The sequence below is a fragment of the Tyto alba genome, unplaced genomic scaffold, assembly GCF_018691265.1.
Source record: "Tyto alba isolate M040663 unplaced genomic scaffold, T.alba_DEE_v4.0 Super-Scaffold_21, whole genome shotgun sequence".
NCBI lineage: Eukaryota > Metazoa > Chordata > Aves > Strigiformes > Tytonidae > Tyto > Tyto alba.
This window is the reverse complement of record NW_024881295.1, coordinates 979,101-1,005,213: the sequence shown is the minus strand read 5'-3', so window position 1 is coordinate 1,005,213 and position 26,113 is coordinate 979,101. Positions and strand designations below refer to the sequence as shown.

General features: G+C 45.7%; 1 protein-coding gene across 1 annotated transcript in view; it reads right to left on the bottom strand.

Annotated features, from left to right (window-relative positions):
* LOC104358450 (solute carrier family 2, facilitated glucose transporter member 3) overlaps positions 1–26,113 on the bottom strand; it is a 43,612-nt gene extending 17,499 nt beyond the window's left edge. Inside the window, exon 1 of the mRNA XM_042795386.1 lies at positions 26,014–26,113. Within this exon, the coding sequence (XP_042651320.1) occupies positions 26,014–26,028 (15 nt within the window). The 5' untranslated portion in view covers positions 26,029–26,113. The remainder of the gene's footprint in view (positions 1–26,013) is intronic.

Genomic DNA, 26,113 nt, shown 5'->3' with positions numbered 1-26,113 from the left:
GGTGGAGGCGTTTCGGCGGTGTAGGCTACCTTATCTCATGTCCCCATTTAGGCATACTTCTTACACCCCAGCATTAGTAAGAGAAAACTACATGCACAGCCAGCACATACACATACAGCATGCAGAGTTAAAACCACCCACTGTACATACACACTCCCCAGCAAATCCACACATTAGACACACATATACTGACAGAGCAGCTCAGACACAGAAACACACTGACACATAACCGGGCACAAGCGGAGCTGCGGATTCACAAACACACCATGTTCTGCTCCCAAGTACCTGGCCTGAATCACACTACCTTTTCCATCAATGGCATGAAGGGTTATAGCCTGGGGTGGGGTGATCAGAGGCTGTGAAAATGGCTCACTGAGATAGTATGCGATTACAGCAGCAGGATTCAGAGGAAAGAAACAAAACCCCTGGCTGACCCATCTCTGCTCCCCTTGCTGTTGTAATCTAAAATTAGCTGCTGCAGCTGGAAATACTCAGGCAGCAGGATTTGAGCCTGCCCCTCTCCCTCTGAGGGCTTGTTTCACCTCATGGGCTAACAATGGCTAAGCCAGTCTGACACACAGGGGTTTATCAGTCCTCTCCCAGCAGGAGATGCTCTGAGCTGCCCTGTGGCAGTGCTTCCCTCCCCCCCTGACAGGTACAGCACCCCCCACTTGCTGCTCAGTAGCCAGGAGCACAAGGAGCAGCTGGGTAGAACAAGAACGAGGGATATGTGAATAGTGCTCCAAAACACCACACACTGCTCCTGCACTGAGATTCAGGCAGAGCAGGCGAGGAAAGATGAGATTAAATCCACCTTTAGGAAGAGCTGCTTTATGCAGCCAGTCACGCTCTGCGTTGCCAGCAGGGTCAGCCACCAGAAAGGGCCGGGAGGGACCCTGGCATGCAAGCCTCATCATCCCATCCCAGCAGTTCTGCCCTGCTCCCCCTTGGAAACAGAGTGCCAGCAAGCCAGGGTGGGCATCTCCCCTAAGCTGCCTCCTCATTTTATACAGGAACTTTTCAGAGGAAGACCACACATTTCCTGATTCATGCTCTCTGTCTCTTCCCCAGCCTCCTTCCTCACCCTCCAGTGACGCCACTCTGCTCAGACAAACCTGTCTGGCTCTTGCATGGCTCCCTCTGTCCTCCCCCAGGATCATTCCTGCACCCTTTTATGGCTCACTTCCACTCCTACACACACGTGTGTCTGCTTGCCCATGGCCTTCCTCATCTTTTTGAAAACTAGAGTGGTTACATTCAGCTAGCCTAGATGTGCAAGGATGCTGCGTACACAAATGCTCAGGTGTGCTTCTATGGGCGGGTGGAAGATTCTCTGGAACCTGCATTACACTTGCATTTCTATATAAAATGTTCATATCTGAGTAACTTTATGTTCTGATATATAAACAGATGTGCAATGCATGCTATTTCATGCCTGTACAAATACTAGCATGTGTGAGATTACCAGTGCATTAATTTATAATAATTAAAACATGTACAAGTGTATTACTTTATGTCCATGTATAAATATATGCACATGCTTTTAATTCTGAGAGTACATTTAAATATCTGAAGATGCTTGCACATGTGCTACTTCATACAAAGGTATGTACATATATATGTGTTCATATGAATGTATACACAATATATAGCTGTATTTTTGTTTGTGTTTGCATATATGTGCTTTCTTGCATCCATGTATTTACTATGTTTGTTTATATGTATGCATTTCTGTGTACCAGTATTCACCTGTTCCCCATCTGAAAACCTATATTTTTATTGTTTATTTATACTGAGCACAGTTTGTCCAAACCCAAACATTCACATTTACATTATCATTCACATTAACAAAAGCAAAATAAAATCCTACATGGAAACTGTTGTAAGTAATGAAGGAGGTTTTTTCTCAGTATTCTGTTGTGCAAAAAATATCACTCTTTGCAGTGATAAGGTCTCAAAACCCGGAAAAAGAAAGAGCTTGAACAATAGAGATAAGAGTTTTGCTGAAAGCATTAAGAAACATAGCATTACTGACCAAATCTTCAAAGAAATCTGTATGTTTCCAACAAGATGTGAAGGGCAATACTTTTAACATTTTTATATCACCATTTGCAATGGGGTAGGCCACAAGTGCTGTTCTGCACTTACACAAGTGTAAGGAGAGGATCTTGGTACTCCCCAGCGACAACTGCCAGTAGAGATTGCTGTGGGGAATTGCACAGGAGCTATGGTTGCTCTGGCCAAGGCCTCTTCCCGAGAAAGCTTTGGAAACTGGAGAGGTCACAGTCCTGGCTGCACAGCTCACTCCTTCCAATCCATGTTACTCCAGCAGGAGTCCTCCTCACAAAATATTTTGTTTGCTCTGAAACAGCTCTCACTGTGGCCCCATTCTTCAATAAGGAACAGGCCAGCTGCAGAGAGATCAGGGACTCCTTCAAGAATAGGGTTAGAGGCAGAGATGTTTTAAATATTTTCAGTATTGAGAAGTTTCAGCTCTGAATTTCCCAGAGATAACACTTGTTGTGGGACAGTTGGGAGGAAACAGGCTCAGCATTGCTCTGTGGCTTTTGGTCTATGATAGCAACAGCTTCATAAAGCATCTACGCCACTTGTTCCAGTGGGGGCTTCTCTCTTGGAGTCATTCCTTGAAGGGACTGGGGTGTATCTGGATTGTACAGGTATGTATTGCACAGAAACCACCAACACAGCTGGCTCCAACCCTGCTGTGGTCTGCCTGAGCGGACAGGCAGTAGACAGCAGGGATGAGCTGTCCATGCCACAGCTCCAGGTAGGTCTGAGGGGGTGTTCATAGGGGAAGCCATCACATAATCTTTCCAGGAGGGAAAGTGCTTGGCCTCAGGTCAGTGCTTCTGCACAGATTTGTTCCAGTTTAATTGACCAGGTGGGAACAGGGTGCACTTTGTTCAAAAGAGATTATACTCCTGAATTAGCTCTCCTGCCAAGTCTGTTATTGCTCTGCAAACAATGTGAGTATGGGGAAATGGACCTGGGAAAGCAGAGACTGGATGCATGAGGAAGAGCGTGGATTCCTCTGTTGATGACACAGATAAGTAGAGCTGGCCATTCCTCAGCTCAGTAACTAAAGAAACAAGACGGCAGATCTAGGATAGCAAGGAGCCATAGTGCAGGGACTACGTACTGGCTACTGACAGAGCTACAAGAGGGCTAACAAGGGACATACAGAAGAGAAATCACCCATGGGGAAAGACTGAGGAATCTATCCAGTACTTAAACCCGGTCTCTTCAGCCAGTAATCTTCTCCCTGCTAAGCAGCATTTTAAAACAACAGTACTTCCCCTTCTACAGAACTCTCCCCTAGGCAGGACCAGACGCCATGTTTGTACCCACTGGCCGGGTGCCTCCCTTTCTGCATGTCACATAACCCTCCTCTATCCAGATCTTGGCACCTTCTGTATTTGTGCCTTCTCTCTGCCAGGCCATCTTTTTTCTTTTTCCCTCCTTTCTCTTTCTCCAGGTCTCCTTCTGTCCCTTTGTATTTTCTCTGTCTGTCCTTTTACCTATTGCTGTATCTGCTTCTGACCAGTGTATGTCTTTCTGTACACTCCTCTCCTTGACATGTATTGCTTTTGCCCTGCTACTCATCAGTAGCTCCTCATTTCCCCAGTCAGGCTTCCTTTCATCACGCCTTCCCTCATAATTTTTCACTGCCTGGGCCTCTCCCAGCCTCTGCAGCTGGACCTCCATCCCTTCTGTCCCAAAGTCCCTTTCAAAAGGATGCTGTGGTCACCGCAGGGTTAAAAGTATGAGTCGGAGTGAAGAGCTGCCCTCCTCGGTCTTCAGCCTTTTGGGAGACAGTAGGTGGCTGGAGGGAGCTGGGCTGCATCTCTGTGGCTGTGTCCTCAGCATGCAGGGCAGGCAGAGGTCCTGCAATCAGCTGCGCCAGTGCCAGGCTGGGGGGAGGGAGGGCGGGAGGCCAGTTAAAGCAGGCTTTTTGGCAGACACAGCCAGTACCACTTATGGAAGCCTCAGAAACATAAGGATTGGAGGGGATTGATATGCTGAGTGACTGCTGCTTTTTTAGACAGCTGGAGCATTTTCAGTGTCATTGTCCTTGTGCTCAGCTGCTCTGCAGAGGCCCCTCAGTCCTGCACGCTGCTCAGGTGTTCCTGGAGGCTGCAGGGAGGCTCCTTGTCTTTGCCTTCCCACAGTATAGCACAGAGTCCTTCTCAGTAATCCTCACTTCTGACCTGCCTACTTCACACATACATATGTGCATTTCTCAGCCCTGCAATCCCCAAGCAATTGAATTTCTAAAGAAGCGAATACCTCACAGCAGTCAGTCTGACAGACATCCTCCCTGGAAAACTGAATTTCCTTGGCAATGGAGAGAGTAAAGGGACAGACATAACAGAATGAGATTTTTTAGAAGAGCAAGGAGCAGACATCTCCTGTCGAGGCATCTACACATCCTCCACTCAGAAATACAGCATGAGAATTTAGGGGGTAGAAACAAAAGAAATGCCAAAACCAAAGAGGACCTGGCTGAATGAGACTGAGCACAGTGAATTTAGGTGTGATGTCAGGGACTGTGCCTTTGAGCCAAATGTCCCCAGCTGAAGGACTGCTGGGTTATTCCTGCTTCTGGTACAGCCAGTTGGAACCTGACATAGAATAGAGCAGTATCTTGACAGATCCTCAGCCTTCAGGGGATCACATAACAATATGTCAAGTGCTTCAAAATGTGTTGCTAATTGCACACCCCGGACCCATCCATGAGGCATGTATGCAGATCCACCACTTCTGCAGCACTGTAGGATTTGGACACCTCACAGTTTTGATTTTTCACAGCACCCCACTGAAAGGAGGAAAGAGCCTTTCTCAGATGCAGAACTGAGACAAAGGGAGACTAAAAGTAGATCCCAGACTGAGATGCCACAATGCTGAGCACTGCAGTGTAAGCACTTTCTCAATCCCTTAAATGGAAACCAAAAGCCTGGAAGCAGAGATGAATATTGCTAGTATGGATCCAAAAAGGCAGCACCCAGAGGAGCTGTAATACAAAACAGCACAGAGGAAAACAGTAAAGCCCAGCACTCTCCAGGCTATGTTGCTGTACTCAGCACTGCTGGGAGGTGTCTCCCTTTCAAACGGACCTTGCAACCTCTGTCTTTCTGAACCTGCACTCACTCCTCTCTTTATTTCTAAAAAAGTGGCTACTAAAGAATCTGCTGTTTCTCTCCTTTGACCGAATAGCTCTATAGTTAGTGCAATACCCCAGAACATGAGACCCATGTTCAGCTTCTCCATTAAGTAACCATTTTTCTACATTCCTCGACAGTGTTCATGGATTCACAAGTTGCTATGGGAGGACAAACCCACTCACCATGCTGCTCTGAATGCCTGATTAGGCCTCGTAACTACATGTAGTAGTCCTTAAAATATTCATATGCTCTATTTATGTTAATAAATCCAAACATGCTTATGGTGAAAAAATGACTGAAGCAAAGACTAGAAGCCAAGATCACTTGTTCTCTGTACCTATTCAAGGTAAGGTAGGAATCAGGCTGCTTGCATGCCTCATACCCAATATATCCTCAGTTATTCTTTTTATGGGATGTGTCCCACTGCCTGACCCAGAATTTTCAGTCTGTAACTTCTTAGGGCTTCTACCACTCCAGTTGCCTCCAGTGGTAAGGGCTTCCTAAAGAGGCTTCTTTACAAAAACACACATCAACACTGTATTTCATGTCGTGTCTGATCTAGGAGGGATGCAAACAGTATTTTCAGAAACAAAGCTATGACAAAAGTTTGCCTGTATATGACAGCCACTGAGTGTGTTTTTTTTGAAACATGTTTTTTAGGTGTAGTTGCCTAAATGCTGCCTATATCCCCCTTCAGATTCATAAGCCTCTGTATTGAAGTCTATCTTAAGTAACAAGCACTGCCACTACAGCTGAACAAGGGGTGTGTAAACTACAACAGACATTGATGTGGGCCTGGGAACTTCTCTCAAGGGAGGAGGTTGCATGCATAGGTGGCAGTGGGGTACAGCCTATTTAGACCTACTCCTTAACTCCAGCCACTGTCCTGGCACTACAGACAATGCAGCACTCCTTTTCTCTAGCTTTAACTGTCACCTGTTTTCCTAGACCTTCTCATGGTAGCACAGACAGTGACTGAGAAAGAGAAATGGAAAAAGGGATGAAGAAGAACTGAAGCAAGAAATAAGGAAAGGAAACATATATCTTACAGAAAATGAAGGAAGGGCAGGAAAAAAAGGAGAAAAACAAGATGCAGGTTAAGACAATGTAAGAAAGGAATAGCTGTGCAAAAGGAACATTTGTGAAAGGACAAGAACATAAAGAAAAGGAGACAGAGAGACAGAATCAGCTGGTACAGAAACATTTCTCTAGTAGACAATATCCTTCAAACTTGCAGAAAGTAACTGGGTAGAAGTTGCAGGACAGTGTAAGGGAAGGATGTTCTTGCAGCATTTTTGTGTCAAGTGGAGCAATTAGCGCAGCACTGAGCAATAGGGACAGAACATGTGCAAGATTCTTCCATTGTCTGCAGAAGGATTTTCTTTTCAGTTGAAAGCCCAGCACCTCAGCGACTCAATAATTTTCAGGTCTTCAAAGTTTCTCTTGGTCAAGAAATATCCCCTTACACTCTCCTTGATGTTAGGTGCAGGCTCTGTGCATCTTTGTGTCACAAAGGCACAGGGCACCACAACCATTCAGCCTAACCTATGCCAAGAGTTCAGGTTTCCCTGGGAATTTGGGACCCTGAGCCAAACCACCTTTAACAGGTCCAAAGACTTATCAGATAACATTATTCTTCAGCCTTTCAGAAGAATCACTGGATCAGAGACAGAGTGGACAATGTGTTAGTCACATGAGACCCTAAGTCCTGAACTGACTTAAAAATGCAGTGAAGCTCAAAACTCCATAAATAACATATTTATCTGCAACTGATTCATAATCAAGTATTGATGCAAGATTTATGGGAACGCCTTAAACTGTTGGGTGAAATGTAGCAGTAAATTACATGTCTGACCACTGTTGCCATTATCAGAGACAAAGAGATATTCATGCAGCAGACCCAAGCCTCCCTGAATCCCATCCCATTCTGTGCCAGGCTCAGTGTAAGATCTGGAATTACTTCCCCATAGCAGCCACTCCCCAGATTGTTCCCGAGTTTACCCCACAGAGCTCAGAATATTGGAGAAATGAACAAATGAAACTACTGATGACATGATCTTCAGAGCCTGAAACCAGCTAGGGATGGATTATTAATAGAACTTAATTAATCCTCCTAAAGGATTCAGCTTAAATCAGGATGACACTGTAGAAAACACTGTATGTATATAAGCACTAAGACATAGCCATCTATCTCAAGACCTACATACATAAGGAAAAAAAAATTAGTATTAACTCTGCTTTCCTGATATGGGAACCAGGCGTGTAGTGATTGTATGATTTGGCCCAAGAGAAAATCTGCAACGGAGCCATACATCAAACCCCAATATCTAGAGACCTCGACCAGTGCTTTATCAGCTAGACAACCAACAATCTTCCTCTGGACTAAAAGCAGGCATCACGACATGGTGACTGCCAGGTCTGCCAAACAGAACCACTACGAATGCTGTGTTTTCAGCGGGTGCTTCATGTTCATCCTAGATTTCATGCTCCTTTACTTACTTGAAGCCTCTGGCACAAAAAATAATTTGCTGGCAAGCAAGAAAGTGTAGTTATGGATCATAAACCGTCACTTGCCTGCTGGGAATATGTGCAGCCGATGCTATCAGAGGAACCTACACATGTCAGATTCTGTTCATCTAGCCCAGACCAGAAACAAAAAAATGACCTCTAGAGTTGCACTCTAAATTTCTGTGCTTAGATGGCTCGGAGACTGATGTTCCAGTAGGACACTCTTCCTAAACTAGGAAGAAAAACAAAGCCACACACTGGTTGGTGTTACGCACCAAAAGAAGCTGGGGTACAGCCCTTTGGGATATTGCTGCCCAGAACATGAAAGTATTGTCATGACTGCCTATGTGAACCAAAGCATGTTCATAATTTTTACTGACAGGAATAAGAGCTGCTTGTTACTGTAACATCGTTCCTAAACTGTTGCTGGCAAGAGACAATCCAGTCAAAGAGAGGACCAAAATAACACTGAAGAACGCATACCAAAAATGCAACCTACTCTTGCAGCCCTATGGCTTGTTCTCCCCGCTGGGACCTTCAAAAGGCTAAACCAAACCTTGATGGCTTGTAGTGCAGTAAAACACCTCCCTTGACCCTGATCACAGAGAATGGACATGTGTCCTGGGTTTGAGTGAGTGGTGGGGATTTTTGGTGGCAGAGGAGGGGGCTATAGGGGTGACCCCCTGTGAGAAGCTTCTCGAAGCTCCCCCAGCTCCAAGTCAGCTCCACCTCTGCACCAGAACTGAGCCCATCAGCTGTCCCTCTGCGATAACGTATTTAAGAAGGGATGTGGTGAGGAGCAGTGGGACTTGTGAGGAGGAGTCCCTGCAGCTGCATGAACACCAAGGTCAGTGGAGGAACGGAGGAAGAAAGGAGGGGGGAGGTGTGCCGGAGCAGAGACCCCCCTGTATCCTGTGGGGAGACGGCAGGGCGGCCCCCCCTGCCACCCATGGAGATCTACGGTGGAGCAGACATTGATTTATGGCCTGTGAGAGGCTTCACATGGATGACTAAGATGACTGTGCCTGAAGAAGGCTGGGACCTTGTGGGAAGAAGCAGCCCCCGCTGTTGTAGTTCAGCGCTGGGAGGATTGCAGCATGCGGGGGAGTCCCACGCCGGAGCAGCTCGGGAAGGGCTGCAGCCCAGGGGAGGGAATCTGGTTGGAGAAAGTTGGTGACCCACACTGGAGCAGTGTGGGGAACGCTGCGGCCCGTGGGAGGGACTCAAGTTGGAGAGGGTTTGTGGAGGACTGTCTGCTGTGAGAGGGGAACCATGATGGAGCAGGGGGAACAAGTTCCTGAAGTTTCCCCCCCACCAATATGGAAGAAGCAGCAGCACTGACTGCACCCCCCATTCCCTGCCCCTGCACCACTGGGGGAGGAGGTAGAGATATCGGGAGCAGAGCTGAGCCTGGGAAGAAGGGAGGGGTGGGGGGAAGGTGTTCTCAAGATGTGGCAATGCTTCTCACTGTCCTACTCTGTTACATGTTGTTGTTAGTGTCTGTAATAAATGTATGTTCTTTTTTTCTTCCCCTAACTAGTCTGCTTTTTGGTCGTGACCATAGTGGGTGACCTACCCCTCCTGGTCCTATCTCGAACCCCAAGCCTGTCTCATCTGTCCCTTCTCATTGCCAGAAGAGAAGGGGGAGAGAGTGGCTGCGTGGTGTTTGGCTGACGACCAGGCTTAAACCACGACAACATGACATGCTTGAGTACTGTATATCTTTTTCTGTTTCTAATTTTGGCTCCTTAACCACCTAATATCTGGTCCTGATGTAAACTGCTGTGCTGAAGCTGGTTTATATGAGTTCAGCATGCCCTGTGGAGATCAGCTGTGTCCTCCTGACAGGCAGCAGGTGTGGACATTGAACCTGCCCAGCCCCTTCCATCGGCCAGTTTTCAAGGTGCCCAGAGGACAGCAGGGAGGTCAGTCTGGGTCCTCTGTTTTCTAGTACAAAAAAGGCTACAGAGATTCAGGAAGAGATCTGGTTGACAAACATGCACAGCTCTCAGGCAATAAACCGTGCCCACATTCCCCAGCTAATACCAGCCTTTCCAGTTCTACTCTGCTTTCCTTTCCCTGTCACAGGCTCAGCTGGTGGTCAGTAATGTTTCAACTCCCACGAAGGTATCCGAGACACCTGGAGTAACTCTACCATCAGAATCCCTGATATGAGTACATTTTCTTTTCCAAATTCCTGTTTGAGGCTGACTTGTAAGGTGGATATGCTATTCTGTATGCTCCACCGCAAGCTTCCATAATGAAATAGCTTACTCTCCTCTTCTGTTGCCTCTGTACCCTTTTCTGCCATCCTTCAAGCAGGGAGGCACAATCAGACTAGGAGCAAGTACATAGGTACATAAGAGTTGGGGGCATGTTAAGCAGTGGGAGTAGGACACATGGAACAGATACGGATCTTATCCATGGTGGAGAGGATCTTATGGTTGCATTGACTTCACTCTGGCTCTTCCCCAGGTGGAAAGATGCTGCAACATCTGGCAGAGATCAATGGCATTCAAGTATTGTGTTCCCCCCACCCTGCGTTCCCTATATCCCCACCTTGCCTGCAGCTTTGGAGCCCCAGCAGCGCTGCCCCACTTTGTGTCCCACCACTGGGAATCTGTCAGCCTCCACCAATGGGAAATTAAGATGGACCCACAGCAGTTTAAGTGACAATAAATTTAACTTGCTTTCAAAGCGGACAAGAGAACGTATGTCACCTATCCCACCCACTACACAAATCTTGTGAACACAAGTTATTACAGCCTGAAAAACTGGATGGAGACTAGACACAGCAATCCAACATAAACAAGCCTGCATCTGCTTACCTCAGACACTATCTCTGTCACTTCTGCCTTACAACAGCTGTCCCACAGGTCTCTTTCCCTTGGGGCCCCCCCAGCCTGCAGCATCCCTCTGTTATGCACCCAGGTGATCCTCATGGAGGAGCTCTGTCACCACTTTGCCCTCGCTACCTGCGCTATGACTTTTTATTCAGCTGCCTTTCTAACTCCCTGACATGCAATCGCGCTCCCACTTTCTAATCGCTTTCCTCAGAGCTACACCTCCCACTCTGGAGACTGTGATACTGGTGTCCTCCCTGGCTTCTAGCCTCAGCTGACCTGGCTCGATCTCCAGCCTCCCCACAGCCTGCCAGTCTTACCAAGGAACACAAGAAGGTGAAAGGCAGCACAGCAAAAGGAGGAGCTACATCTGGGTCACCATGTTAGCTGTGCTATCTGCAGGACTTTGCAACCCTCTGCTTCCAGGAGGTCTTCTCCCATTCTGAAAAACAGAGGGGCTGATCTCTTTGTACTTGTCCTCTAAGAAAGCCACTGTTTGCTGTCCAGCCACAAGCACTGACCAATCAGAACTGCTTGTCCCAGTAAATAAAAGGCCAAGGAAACTGGGATACGGCTGCACACGTGTGTAAACCAAATTCCAGCACTGCTGGGTCTCAGACCCAGTCCAAGATCAGATCTTCATGACCTCCTCTCCTTTAGCCCTTTTTACTTGTTCCTTACTACCTTTCCCCTGACCTATGCTCTCCTCCCCCTCTCATCTCCAAAAGGCTGGGGTAGAGGTGTTGCCAAGGGGATCTCACTGTCACAGCAACAGATCCAGCAGGCCAGTGCTCACCAGAGACCTGTGATCCTAGACAGATGCAGGGTCTGCAAGGCGCCTTGGGTCTGCTGTCCTTTCCCTGTTCCTGCCAAGGGACTAGAAGGACAAAGACACAGACTGGGGGGCCAGGCTGACTCCTGATGGGCAAGCAGGCTGCTAGGCATGTAGGGGTTCCCTGGTGCCTCTGGGCTTGCCAGAGGGCATGGTGCAATCCACCTCACTTCCACCAGCTCATCTGTTTCTAGAAGCACCACCTGCCACTTCCTCCCCTTTAAAGGTTGCCAGTTGTCTTCTGTTCAGAGCTGAAGCAATCAGGTGTCCTCACTTGCTCCACCTGGGATGAGGGCTCTGCCTTTAGATATACAACAATTGTGAATACTTCGGAGTTACTCTGGCTCATGAATTTTGTAAAAGTCTGATAGTTTTCCTTCTTTCAGACAAGGAGTAGCAGTATCTGCGACTATGCTAACACATTCTGAGTTCTCCCAGCGATGTTTCCTTCTACCCCATTACAGGCCAAATAAGCACAGAAATGTTTGTGATTCTTCTGTTGTGCATTGGATCATTTCAGGCTTTTTATGTGCATTTGTTAAAGCATAGGTCACAAATGGGCAGCTTTTGAGAAGTGTAAACAAATTCTTCTTGTAGGCTTTTGTGTGAGTCATTTTGCCTTAGATCTGTTATAAAAATCTCTTATCAGCCTGTTTCACAATGAATGGTTATTTTGATAGTTACATGATCTGTTTCTCATGTGCATGTTGTTTCAAAGTTCTATGCTTTTTTTCCAAGAGTAAAAATGTCTTTGGAAGTAGGGTACTTATTACTGATTGAGGTAATTTTTATTTTCTATAAAAACAGTTGTGGGGATAGCCATAGCAGGATAATTATCCCACTGAGATGAATACCAGATTATTTCCCCTTGTATGTCAGTATGGCTAGATTCAATGACAACATGAGCCACTGTAGCCAGTAAGGCCTTGGAAGAAGGGGATCTTCTTGGGCATATTAATATCTCTCCAGACAAAGACGTGATTTGTCATTAAGTCCTTTACTCAGAACACTGTGTTAAGGACTGTGCAGAGAAACTACCACAACAGCAGGAACTGATATTCCCAATAGTTTATAAAGGTCAGAGTTATTTAATGCCCTTGCCTTATGACAAGGTTGGTCATGCCAGACCTGGAAATAGACTTGAAGCCTTCTAATTTTGTAATCGCATTATTCCCTGTTCCCCACCTTCACAGCAACGGGAATTCCTGGCCCTTCTTCTGTTCTCTTCCACCTTAGCATCTCTGCAGCCAAAGCTCCAAGACGGGTAATGTGATGAGAATGTACAAATGGATCCCTCAGCCTCCCCTTCTCACCTCACGCTCATGCATCTGCCCCATACCTGCTCTCCCGTAACAGGTCCCCTCTCACCCCCAAGCTTCTGTGCTGCACTGTCCCCAGCACTGCCCATCTTCTACATTCCTTCTCTTGCACATGTCCCCCTTGCCTTTGCAACTGTTCTCTTCTGCATCATCTCTTCTCCATCATCTTTCTCCTCTGCTGCCTCATTTTTTCCAACATCTACCTCCTCCTCTTTCTCAGACTTAATCTAGACTGAGTTTAAGGTACGGTGTTAGTTAGCCACAAAGGATAATCCAGTCATTTAACCATGGACACAGCAGACTGGATTTAAGTCATACTAACTGGATCAAATTAGAATCTAAGACATGTACTTTAAATCTTAATTGAGTCAAGAAATTGGTGTTTCTCTGCATATCTCTCAGTTTTTATTAGTTTCTGGCATCCTTTCCAAGAGTCTCTCCTCATTTTTTGTTCTGGTCATCATATTTTGGAACCTGTCTCTTTTTCCCCCCTCTCTACTCCAAAGAGGCTCCTTTACACAGTTTCTTCAACACCTTAAACATGATGCAAATCTTGTTTTTCCCCTTCAGACTCAGCTACCCACAAGGTGGTTTTTAACCCTCTCAGATAAATCACATGGCTTTGTTCATTTAGCTATTTCCCCTTTGCATATGTTTATGTTAATATGTGCTTGCTTCTCATTCCAAGTTTATCGCTCCTGCCTCAAAGTCAAAGAAGATTTTTTTTTTAGAACAAATAACTTCTTTTCCATCTTAGATATTGATAAGGTGAGGCCAGGATCCGGGAGGACTGTCGCTAATCATACAGGGAGGCAAAAAGGGAACAAAAGAAAGTCTAGAAAATTAGGCTGGAGTGAAAGCAAGAGGGCAAAAGGTTACAGATAGGGCTGACTAACTGCTAACGTCAAGAACAACGAGGAGGCCTGATTCCACCTTCCCAGTGGTGCCTTTGGTATCGAGGAGAGGGTAGGTGGTAGCAAAAAATGATTGTATAACAGGAACCAACCCGCTCCAGCACTCCCCTCTGCTGGCCAGTGCCCGGGGACACTGGACAGGGTGAGGTCTGCTGGGGACAAGGTGCTCCGAATTGTTCCCCTTTGCCCGGAGAGACAACAGGACGCCGGTGAGCACTAAACCCATCTCTGTTAGCTGAACCACGGCGTTTTTGTTTGAGGCTGAGGATGGCTGAATTATTGGAGGAACTTCAGCCAATTTCTATATATTTATTTTGTGTTACTCATTCAACTTTAAGGTGAGTTAGTAGGTCTTTTATGTTTTTAAATTCAGACCAATATACTGCAACACTCTTATCTCCTTATGGCACCTGTTTCCTCCAGTGGCCTGGATTTTCTTTCCTTGCTGCTGCTAAAAGAGGGTAAAAGCTACAAGAAAATGATAAACAGGAAGCCCTAAAAGGCCAGATATTTACAAAAGAACATGTAGACACATGTATCCGTAATGTATTATGGAAAATGTTAAATAGTATGAAAAAAAGTTTTTTGTTTTGTTGTATCTTTTTATACTTAAAGAAATACTGATGTATGATCTTGGTTTAACAGGCATAAAGAGCTTCTTGGCCTGCTCCCCAGATGTGCACATATCTGTAAAATCTCCAAGAGCTTTTCTGTTGACAGTGCAATACAGATGGCACTATTTTCTGGATACAACAAAGCTCTTGCTGTTTCGTCGCAGGGGATCTGCAATGTGTGTCATGTCTGTTGCATGTGTATTGAAAAGAGTTTCCAGATTTCCTTCTCACGCCATGGGACTGCAGACTTACAGCCAAGACCCATTTTTACTAAGGTTCCCAGCTCTAGGTCTTTTGGCAACTTAAAATTTCCTTTATTTTGCTTTTAGCTACAGGTTTTAGACAGGTTTTCTGGAGTACTTAAATCCTGGTAACCATTCATTTCAACACATACTCACTCCCCAAACCTCCCACCTGGAGCTGTACCCCACTCTCCTCTCTGGCGCCCACCACATGGCTTCCCATCTTCCCTCCCAGTCATTCCACCCTGCTCCCTCTTCTCTCCCCAGCTCTCCCACCTACTCTCTTTTTCTTTCCCTGTTTCCCTCACCAGTCTTCCCTTCTTCCCTCTCCTTCCTTACTCCCTTTCTCTTCCTTTTATCTTTCTCTAAATGAGTGTAACGCTGCTAGAAGTTGGTAGATGAGCCACCCTCTTGTCTCCACATTAGCTAAATAAGCTATATTAGCTACATCAGCTGTACATCAGCCCTCTTTCGCAAGCTCACCTCTGCCAATGCTGGACAAGGGAGGGCCATTTTTAGGGGTTCAGTTTCCTGCAGTCATTTAGCTGTCTGACACTGTTTGTGTCTGAACTGAGCCCTCGCACCCAGCCAGGGCAGGCTATGAGGTGCTGTGATGTACCGGAACAGTTATTTATGATGTAAAACTGTGCCTGTTGCCCCTGGAAACCAGCTCTTCTGCTCATCTTAGGCAGGGGTTGCTAAGTGATGCACTTGTGCGAGGGGGAAGCAGGGCTGAGATCTGGCAGTGCTTCTCTTAGGAGTGACCTGTCGCAAAATAGGACAGCAACAGACAGGAGCATCTGCTGCTTAGCAGCAGAGGCCACAGAGGGGATGGTGGATCTATTGTGATGTTTGACCGACAGCTAGTTGCTTGCCAGAGACAATAAGTAGACGGGATGGAGGGGAGAGCAAACTGGTTCCCATGGCAACCATGCTCAAGTCATCTGAGGTCAAAACAATGACTGAGGCTGCCAGAGAAAATGGATTTTGATGCGAGGATAAATCCCACAGCAGTGACTGTGTGACTCAGTCTGCCAGTTCTGGGTGCCCGAGCAGCCCTGCACCCCCCCCGCTGCCCCCCCTCAAACTGGACTGCATTGCTCCCCACTACGGTGCTCCTCGGGGCTCTCCCAAAACCCGATCATCTACCTCGATGCCTGTCCTGAATTCACCCCTAGCTATTTCTGTTTCTGGGTCACCTCTGCATAGCCAGCAGAGGTTGACTGCAGCACATCCACGCCCCTCTGTCACCAGGGCTGTCAGGGAAGGCTTAGCTTGCCAGTCACCACTCCTCCACTGTCCTCAAGTACCCAGCTTCATAGAAAACCAGCGTATACGTGCCTAGTGACGATAAAATCACGTCGGCTTGTTCCGTTTTTGTTTTTTTTTTTTTTCTTTTTTTGTAGCCTTTGCAGACCTCCTGCAAACCTTTCAGCCAGGAAAGCAGCTGGAAGTGAGCAGTCGCTGCAGAATCCTGCTGCGCTGAAACAGATTTCTGTTGCCATCTGGTGGCAACTGCGGAGCACCTGGAAATGTAAAATAAACACCAAGATCCACCCCACCTCCGGCATCATTCTCTAAGCAGTACTTGTTCTACACCATTTATTCCACAGGCCTTTACTGTGGACACATCACAATTTTCTCACTTCAGAGAGGAGAGGGGGAGAACGTTGATGCTATTGTATTATTTATTTATTTAGTATTTAACCCACTGTTATTAGATTCCATATTATACATATCATTGCAAGTCTTCTCCACAGTTCTCAATTCAACACTACCAATTTTCTTGCCTGCTCCATGTGCTGTAGTTAAGACTCTCTCCTAACCTCTGAAGCCTGTGGTTTAGCTCAACCTAAATTAGAAATCTTCACTCTAGCCCCTGGAGTTGCTGTATGAGTCATCCACAGTGGGTCAGTTAATGAACATAAGGCTGCCAACTCCATCTGCCTGTTGCAGAAATCTCCTTATAGGATTGCACCCTTGCTTACCAAGGAACACACAAACAACCAGCCAGCCTCAGACAGCCTCTCTCCCTAGCCCAGGGCCCCATCACTGCCTTAGGGACAGAGACCTTACGGAAGGCAGAGATCTCATGTCAGATGGTTTGCCTTGACATGTTCCTTCTGTGGGCACTGTTCCAGCTTCTGCTGGAGCCTGGCTTAAACTACAGCACAAGAGTTTCTGCAGGTAGCTATAATTTCACACTCTTGCCATCTCATTATTCCCTGGTAGAGAATAATTCCCTTCCCATTTAAGGAGGGCACCAAACCCAAAGACTGTATGGATAACTCAGGAGCAGGGCACAGTGATAGCTTCTGACTGTAGTCCACCTTTGGTTTTTGCTCCTACCTATGCTTAGCTCCTTGTTGGAGTCCTGGCCTGTGCCAGCCTTGTGCTCACTCCTGTTCTCTGCTCCCTGTCTGCCTGCTAGAATCACCCAACCTCAGTCATGACCATCTTGCCTAAACTCCAACAAAATGACTTTATCAGTCAGGCACAGAGCCCCCCTGTGAATTTCCCACTTATGTGTTCCCAGAGGCAGGGATGACTCATGACATCTTGTCATTCCCAGAAACTCAGCTGATAAAATCCCAGGAGCAGCCAGACACATCCCGGCTCTGTGCAGATGTTGGTGCTCCTGCCCCACATTAAACTATCTGTAGAAGTGCAGCAGCTCCTTCATTAGCCCCATCTCAGAGCCAAACCTTCCCTTGCCACACAAAACTAATGACCACCAATGTTGCTTTGGTACTGTTCACTTCTGTCACAGGTTGGTTTTGACCCGCACTCCTCTGTGTGCTGTTGATATCTGTCATGAGGGCCCAAATAAGCCTGCCACTGAAAAAGGTGAGGCATTTCTTTTAACAGTTTACGTGGAACCCAGGAGAGGGCAATCAGCAGAAGCTACCACTCACAACATCACAGCAACAGCAGAGGGATTGCATGGGGATTTCGGCAGCACTGTGATGCTCAGTGTGGTCTCAGGAAGGAATCCAGCAATGCAGCATCCCCACTTCCTGCGGGGGCTGACTGCAAAAGTCCTGGTGCAGCTTCACTTCAGGTAATTTATCTTTTATTCTCTACATCGGTACTGACATCCACTGGCAAGACAGGAAGGCCGAGTGTTTGAGGGGCTCATAACAGGGAGTGATTCTCTCACCCAGCTCTCTACAGCTTCCTGTTTCAGCTTTAGGTTCAGGCCACGCTGCATTCACAACTGTTACCTCAGGCCCCAGAGCACGGACAGGCACTAGGGAGTTGTTCACCACCATGCTGCTGTGGGGACAGGTGGTGGTTCTCATCTATTCTGAGTTAAACACCTGATTCCACAGACATCACAAACCTAGGTAGTCCAAGACACCCCACCAACCTGTCATCCTACTGCTCTGCTCCAAAATGAGATAACCTCATCCCACCACAATATGATGGCAATGGGTTACATGGGTCTGACAGACACAGGACTCTATACAAACTTCATAGACACAGAATTTTATTAAGAATATTAATGTTTTTTTACAACTTAGGCCAGGAGTGGATCTTCATTCACTCCAAACTATTTTGTGACAGAGATTATTTGGTTACACAACCATACTATTAAATGAAACAGTGGCTGGGAGTGTTCCCCAGCACTGAAATTTTATGTTTAAAGTTTTCTTAGCAGCCAGCTAGAAACCTTCCAAACAGTTCTGTTCATGGTTGAGGAGCCAGCGCATGGTGGGGAATGGTCCAGAAGGGAGTCTGCATGCAGCAAGCCTACTGTGGAGGCTAAGAGGATTTAACAGTATGGCCACTCCATGCCCATTAGCCTCAGAGCCAGAGAAAAGTCTTGTTTAATTTACTTCCAAAGAGACAGCCTTTCTCTCCAAGTGGGCACTGAGCCAATTGATAGATACTTTGTTCACTTTTCATACTTCCCAATTATTTTAGGCTCTCTGCATGGTACCATTCCTTTGGGGCAAGGGACTAACACAGTTCAGGTCCAAAGTCATCTTTCACCAGCCTGTCTTTACATGTAATGCTTGATTCACTATGATGACAGAGCCAAGTTTATTTTTTGGGGGGTTTTGTTTTGTTTTTGTATGCTGCATCGACTTTAGAAAATTAGAGCTTGTTGCGGTTTATCAGGATCCAGGTTACTGGAAACACTGGTCAAGTGCATTGCTCTACCAGAGTCGTGCTTTACCACATGACTCTCACTGATTTGATCCCAGACACGATGACTCCCTATCAGAGCCAAAGCCAACGCTGCTTTGAAACAAAGCCAGGCTACTCTGAATACTTAACATAGGGCTCGTGTTCCCAGAGCTTCATCTACAGATCTCCACATTCTTTCTGAACTGGAAAGGAGAGCTTCTTTGAATCTTGTGCTGCCTATCAAGAACTGAAAAGGAGTACTGGTAAATGCAAGTACCTCTTTCATGGCATCCCTTAGCTGCTGGCTTACATGTGGCGAACATCACCACAAAGCTATTTGTGGAAGCATAGGAGTTCTAAGTCCAATAGGAAACAAATGGTAAATAAGTCTTCCAGGCCAGAACTGGTAATTTTGAGTATATGGTTACTCATCTTGCTGACAGTAATTCTTCCAGAGGCTGCAGGCTAACTTAGGTCTGAATATTTTGTGTCACCACCAAGTGCATGTCATAACTGCAGCAATGCCATCGTAAGCAACCCGGAGCAGAACTACTGGCTCACACCAATTCTTAAGGGCTAGCGGTGATTCACATTAAGATTTCAAAGCTCACAGACTGAACCAAGCCTACTGGTATTTAGGAACTCTGCAAATGTTTACTACCAATTTGTTAACAAGTTATTAAGTAATCTCTCTCCCTGACACAGACTCCTTAAGCAGAGGGAAGTATTTTTGGGACAGCAGACATCCAAAAATCCTTTGAAAACCTTGCACAAGTCCATGTAAATACTTTTCCCTTCTACTCATCCTGTGTCTTCTCAAATGTTTGAGATACAAATCATCTGATTATGCACAGGAACACAGTTATCCCAGCTCCTCATTCCCTGGACAGAAGGGCATGTGATGCTGACTCTTACTGTAAACCAACAACTTCAGAACATAATTAGCAATATTGATCCAAAATCCTGCAAGTAGTTAAGACCATGTATGGCCAATGGTAACACCACTTGAAGGCATTTGTTGTGCTTTCAAATGGGGAGTGACCAGAGAGCTTTAATAGTTCAGAGGAAAAAATGAATTAAGTTCATGCTAAATGTCTGTTTCCTTTTCCTGTTTCCACTCTACCACCTCAGGCTGAGTGGAAGAGTAGGAGAGCAGATGCCTGTCTGTGAAATGTTATTCAGCTCCCTTCTCAAGCTCTGTATCTTCATTTTAAATTCAGTTATGTTTCAGTGTGACACACAGACCTTCGGGACATCCTTCACTACAGTCTCTCCTGGGCGTCACCTACCAGATAATTCACCATCCTCAGCTGTGATGTTCCCCCCTTACAACCTCTCAACAGCTCTTGGGGATATAACCCTAACAAATACATCCATCCCAAGTGTATTGTCATTGATAGCTCTAGACATTCATGAGAGCTACATAAATGCCCAGTTCTTTCTAAAAGCTAGTGAAGTATTTGGCTCAATCACTTAGTTCAGCAATTAATTCACCAGTGTAATCTCATGACATGGAAAAGTGTCTCCCCATCTTCACTTCCTAGTTTCACTGAATGGTCCCTTTGTTCTCATATATGGGAAGAACAGAAGCTCTCAACTCTACTTTTCCTGCTCTAGTAATTATTTTATAGACTATTTGTCCACTTCTATATCCCTCCTTTCCAAAATAGCAACCTCCATTTTTCTAATAGCTCTTTCATTTTACATGTCACCATTTCCTGAAATCTCTTCCTTAAGGGCAGACTTCTGTGTCCTCCCAAGAGCATACAGACAAGATTGTTCACACTGGTGCTGAAATCTCATGCCTGTGATTATTATAGAGTTAAATTAAATCACAGAATGGGTAACATCAGCCTAAATGTTTCCCTTGCCATTGCACTGTTGACACTGAATTTCAATTACTGTTGCAGTGCCCAGTCACCTTTCCTGTTTAGGTCTGACTGAAGTCTTCCAGAGACCTCTTTAATATAGCTACTCTAAATTACTTTGTCTTCTGCAGAGGTTGTTGCTTCACTGTTTGCTCTTCCCTCCTCTCTCCAGGTGAACAATAAATACATACAAGACAGGGCACAGGATAAATCCTTAAGACATTTTGCTTTTAAACTTTTGGCATGATGAAAATTAATTGTTCAATTCCACCCTTTGCTTGCTGCTTACAGGACAGTTCTTGTTCCAAGACAATTCATCTCATCTTACATTGTAATGCTTAAAATTTTTTAACAATTTTTGTTTGCACAATTTAGGGAAGGCCATTTTGGAAAGTCTCTATTTAATTCTGGAAATTTTTTTCCTACTTTTCAGCCCAACTTTGGCCACTCTATACCTATTTGTCCTTCAACTAGTAGCATTCTTCCAATTAAAAGTTCCTTTCCCTACCTGTTGCTTACTGTCAGGTGTGTTTCTGCCCAGCCATCAGATCCCTTCCCAGTCTTCATTTTACTAGACAATTTTTTTAAGCCAAAACTCCAGTGATAGCATCTTCATTCTCCAGAAAATCCTAGAAGCCATTCTTACATCTGTTTCAGTTTGAATTAGTCTGTATTGAGAATGACCAGTCAGAATTATTCATAATATTCTATACAAGATATTTGTAACAGAAATTTCTCTTGATACGTTCTTGGATCCCATTTACCTTTTAGCAGTTCATGGTGTGTGACCAGCTAATACTCAACAATCCTTTTCCTCCTTCTCTGTCATTACCAATTGGTGAGTTCCGATGGGGAAAAAAAAAAAAAAAATAGTTATTAGCCCCTGTATTCATGGCACTAAATTTTGCATACCTGAATCTCATCGAAGATTTGACTTATTCCAAATCTCAGAGGTCTTTCGGTATTCATTTATAACATTCTCATCATTCTGTCCTTATGCCATCAGCAAATTTCATCCAAATGCTCTTTTTATTTATGCCAAGGCTATGAATTCAAATATGAAAAAAGGCCCCAAAGTGACCTACATTAGTAATCCCTTTTCCCTATCAAGATTTTGTCTCTGTGCAGCAGTCTCAAAGGCCTTTTAAAAACCTAAACATATCAGATTAAATGCTTATCTTTTATTAACTTCTGTACTGACACATGCAGAAAACTGAGAAGTGGATTTATGAGATATTCTTTGCCTAAGCAAAAAGAATTAATCTTGGTTATCATAGTCCTTCAGGTGCTTTGACATATTTTTAATTACCATTCTGACCAGCTTTCAACAAACAAAAGTTTCACTTTTTGACTTCCTTGCCTCATCTCTAGCACCTTTTTTTAAATTGTGGGTACAGTCTATATTGTCTTCCCTGATGCTCTGGTACCACGTCAGCTTTCTATGAGAGACCACATACTTTCCTTAGCCAAGAAGCCAAGGTACCCAACTACTTCTCACTTGAAGTTCTCTGGAATTCTTGGAGGTATGCCATATTATGTTTCAAAATTATTAGTTTGGTCTACCATTTCTCCTTATAAGATCTCAATCTCCAAAAGTCACTGCATTGTAAAAAATAGAATGGATGCAGGACAGGAATATAAATGCCTCCTACATCCTCAAAACTGAAGGTGGATATGAAAAAGCTAAGTTTTTCTTGATTGTTCTCTTTAACCTCCTTGATCCAACATATCCACTAATTCTTTCACAGGCTTCCTGGTTTTCACACCCTGGAAGACTCTCGTTTATACTTTTCACTCATTTCATTGTTTGCTCTGCAACTCCCTGTTCTAGCTTCCCTCCTAATTATTACATGCTGCAAATTCAAGCTTCTCCCTGCTGTAAATTTTGAAGAACCTCTTGCATGACTCTCAGTTTCTCAGAAATTATAACTTAAGTCACACAGGTATCCTATTTTCCTTTTGATCCATAGCGATGCTTGTCACCTGAGACTATTATTATTGCTGATATCATAGTTATCTGCAGCACTTCTAAGGATCTTAATCTTTGACTATTAACTCTGATGTCTGCTTCTCAGTCAGAATGTAACGGCATGAACTGCTCATTAGTTTGAGCTATTGTGATTAAACTTTATATCCTGTCTGCATTTTCACACCATCTGCTTTTGAACTGGTAGACAGACTGGTAATCAGACTTACTCTGCTTCAGTGTCTGTGAAGTGTAGTGGCTCTTTGAAAAGTGACTTGAGGTGGCTCTACATTTAGTTTCACAGCAACTTCTATCTGCATTTACAGGCAGACAGAGCTTTCCTAGATGCCAGTCCTGGGATGTGACCACAGCTTTCCTTCCCTAGCACCGTTGCCTAATACGAAGACCCAAACTTTGAGAGACAAAACAAGATTTTCTTTTATGGACATCTACTAATTGATATTTTGGTTTGTTCACTATTGCCATCTGACACTTGGAATACAATTTTGTCAACTCAAAACAGTAGGAAACAGTATCTAGTTTCCTCTCTCAGAACTATTTTAATTCTGGAGGTCTAACAAGAAAGAAAAACAGTAAAAATTATTTCAGTTTGTCAGGTCAGAAGATTAGTCAAAATGCACCTAAGCTTCTTAACTGGTGAGTAAGAAAGTACCTTTTCACGTACAGCTTCTTAGCAGAGAAACACTTTGTAACTTTGCTGCATTTTCCTTTGTATTCATTCAGCCTATAGTATCATGGCATATGCAACAGTACTTCCACAAGCTTTTGGGTCCTACAATCTGATACTCATCCATTTGTCTCTGTCTAACTACTGAAATGTCTCACTTGTGAGTACTTAGTAATCTTTAATGTAGTAACACTACGTAAACCTTCTGAATCAGGAAAGTGCAACTATTGCGGAAATACTTTTCTCATGGAAAACTTTTAAGATGTTTTACACTGAAGGAAAAATAACATGAACTGAAGATGTACATAGAACAAATTCACTGCATTCACTAACACCCCCTTTTCTTCCTGAGAAAGTTCCTTTGTCTCATCCAAGTCTGACAGAACTGAACATAGCAGACCCTAGGCCACTGAAAGCACTTCAGAAGATCCCAACGCCCTGGTCTGCCAGACCTAGACGATGAGGAATCTCATCCCTAGGGGTGCCCACTCTCTAGCCTTAGGTGCACTGGAATTGTGTGGGAGTCTACATTTAAGTATTACTTATGCTCATGTAAGCACTTGCTGACTGTCAGCTCTGACTTCACCCTCCAACCTCGTCAACTTGAGTGGAAATTCCAGAACAAGACTCCTACATGTGATTTTCCCCCACTAATCTGTCTAGAAGACATCACTCCCAGAGGCCCATTCAGAGCACATCTCAGCGACACAGAACCTGCAAGGAAGGGCTGGGGCAGACCAAGCACATCACAATTAAAACAAACTCCCCAGCTTTCAGGAGATCTGGATCCTGACTCCTACCTCTCCACACTGCTTTCTGTCAGAGATATCGCAGTCTGAACACACAATTATTTTGCAGTAAGTATTTGTCATTTTGTATGTCCCTGGTAATTTCCATATACTGACTGAATATCCTGAAGACTAGGGTTTGTAATACATCAATTTTTGTCTCCATGAATATTTAATCATTCACACAAAGAGGAAAAGCTTCAAGAAAAAAAGCCTTAAAAAAGCAACCAATTTTACCCAAATTACCCAAAGCTGAGTAATAAAAGCATTTACCTAAGATCTGCTGGCACATGTCTCTTTCAAATAGGGTGTTTGACCTCGGGCAGACACAGAATGGGCAGTCTCCTTCTACTCATGATCCTTGCGAATGAACCCTGCTCTGCTCTGGTACCTGCCTACAGTCGCTATGCCTGTCTGAAAGATCAAGGGAAAAGCAGGTGATCGAGGTTTAAACCTTTGCTATAAAGCCATGAAAAGAATGAAAGCCTCTTGCAGAGATCTGAAAAAGCAAGAACTCCTGTAGGGTTCATGAAAATAAGAGACCAAATACAGGAGACTTCATTTTTGTCCTTGCAGAGATAAAGGTCATGGTACAAACTAAAGATTTAAAAGGTGTAAGAGAACCAAAATGAAAAGAGACATTACAAATACACCAATTAGGGGAAAAGCTTCAGTTAGAATTTCTGCCTTATCAGACGTCAAAGAATCCAATTACGAGACCAAAACTGATAAGGAACCAGGCTTTGTTAGGTCTGCAATTCACTCACAGAACTACCTGCTTCAAAGCACATTAAAGTGCAGCTGTAGCCTGAAAAATTACTATCACAACCATGTATCGTGATGGCAAGGAGTGTGCACATAGTCCAGCTTGGAGAAAAACAAAGAGCAAATCATCAGTCACTAGGAAATGAAGGCTGGAACTTTCCTTCTTCTGAAAAGGACTTTCTGCATTGAAAGTGCAGCCAGTGTCCCTGTCTTAGCCTTCTGAGGGTTTCAGGGAAGGGTTCATGTAGTTGCAGGTCCTATTTGAAAGCAGGGGGTAGGTCCATGGTAGAGACAGGGTAGTCCATACAGAAACTGTATCTTTGTGGGTGGTGAGAGAGGGAAGGGCTTCTCTCCACCCAAAATATTCCATTATCTTTCCCAGTGACTAGAACCTCCACAGCAGGACTGATTTGATTTTCTAATGTAACCTGGGTGGGCTACACTAGCAGTCCTTTAAGAGACACGGATGTGATAGCACAGGCTCCATTGCTGAGTGGGGTTTAGGCGGGGAAAGCGTACTCTTGCCCCTGTGAATTCAGTCAAGCGACTAAATGAAAGTTAATGACTTCCTTTACTCCCGTCTACAGCGGCATAAACACAACTAGGAGAGCAAGAGGGCTACTGCGCTCCCCCGTGCATGATCACCACTACCCACCCAAGAGCCGCACGCCACGTTTCAACAGATCCTACAGCGCGAGGAACCCGGTGTGCGTCTGAAGGCCGGGCAGCTGGCAACAGCCCCACTCCACTCGCACACGTAACGGACCCAGCGCGGGTGCTGCTGCGAGACAACATGGAGCCCCTTCCTGCCATTTTGCAGGCGCCGCTCCCCAAGCGGGGGAGGGAGGGGAAAGGACTCCCCCTCACGGCCCCAGCTGCGGGTGGCTGCGGAGGGGAAAGCGCCGCCGCAGCCTGGGCGTCACCGCACGGCGACAGAGCTGCCGCTTCCCGCGGGAGCGCCAGGGCGGCGCGCTGCCTTCCCAGGCCCGCCCGCGGCCGCCAGACGCCCACATCGCAGGCCTGTGCGGGAGGCGGCCCCGAGCCGCCCGGCCACCGGCCGTGCCGCGCCGTGCCGTGCCGCGCCGTGCGCAGCCAGGCGCCGCCACCCCCGCCACGCATGCGCCGGCCATCGGCCGAGGGGCAACGACACCCGCCTCGGGACCGCGGAGCCGACCGGAAGCCGTCGGCCCCGGACGGGAAGTGACCCCTGCGCACTTCACCGACAGCCCCGCCACCAGGGCCCGCTACCCGCACGCCGCTCCAGCCGGCCGCGCGGCCCTTTGTGACTCCTTTGACTGACACGCGGGGGTGGCCAATGGGAGCTACCTCCCGCTTCCCGTCTGGCCCACCTTCTCTCGGGCCATGCCCAATCGGAAGGGCAGAGTCGTCTTCGTCGCCGTCGGCCTTTGATGGATGGAGGCGGGAACCAACCAGGCGGCTGCATGCTAG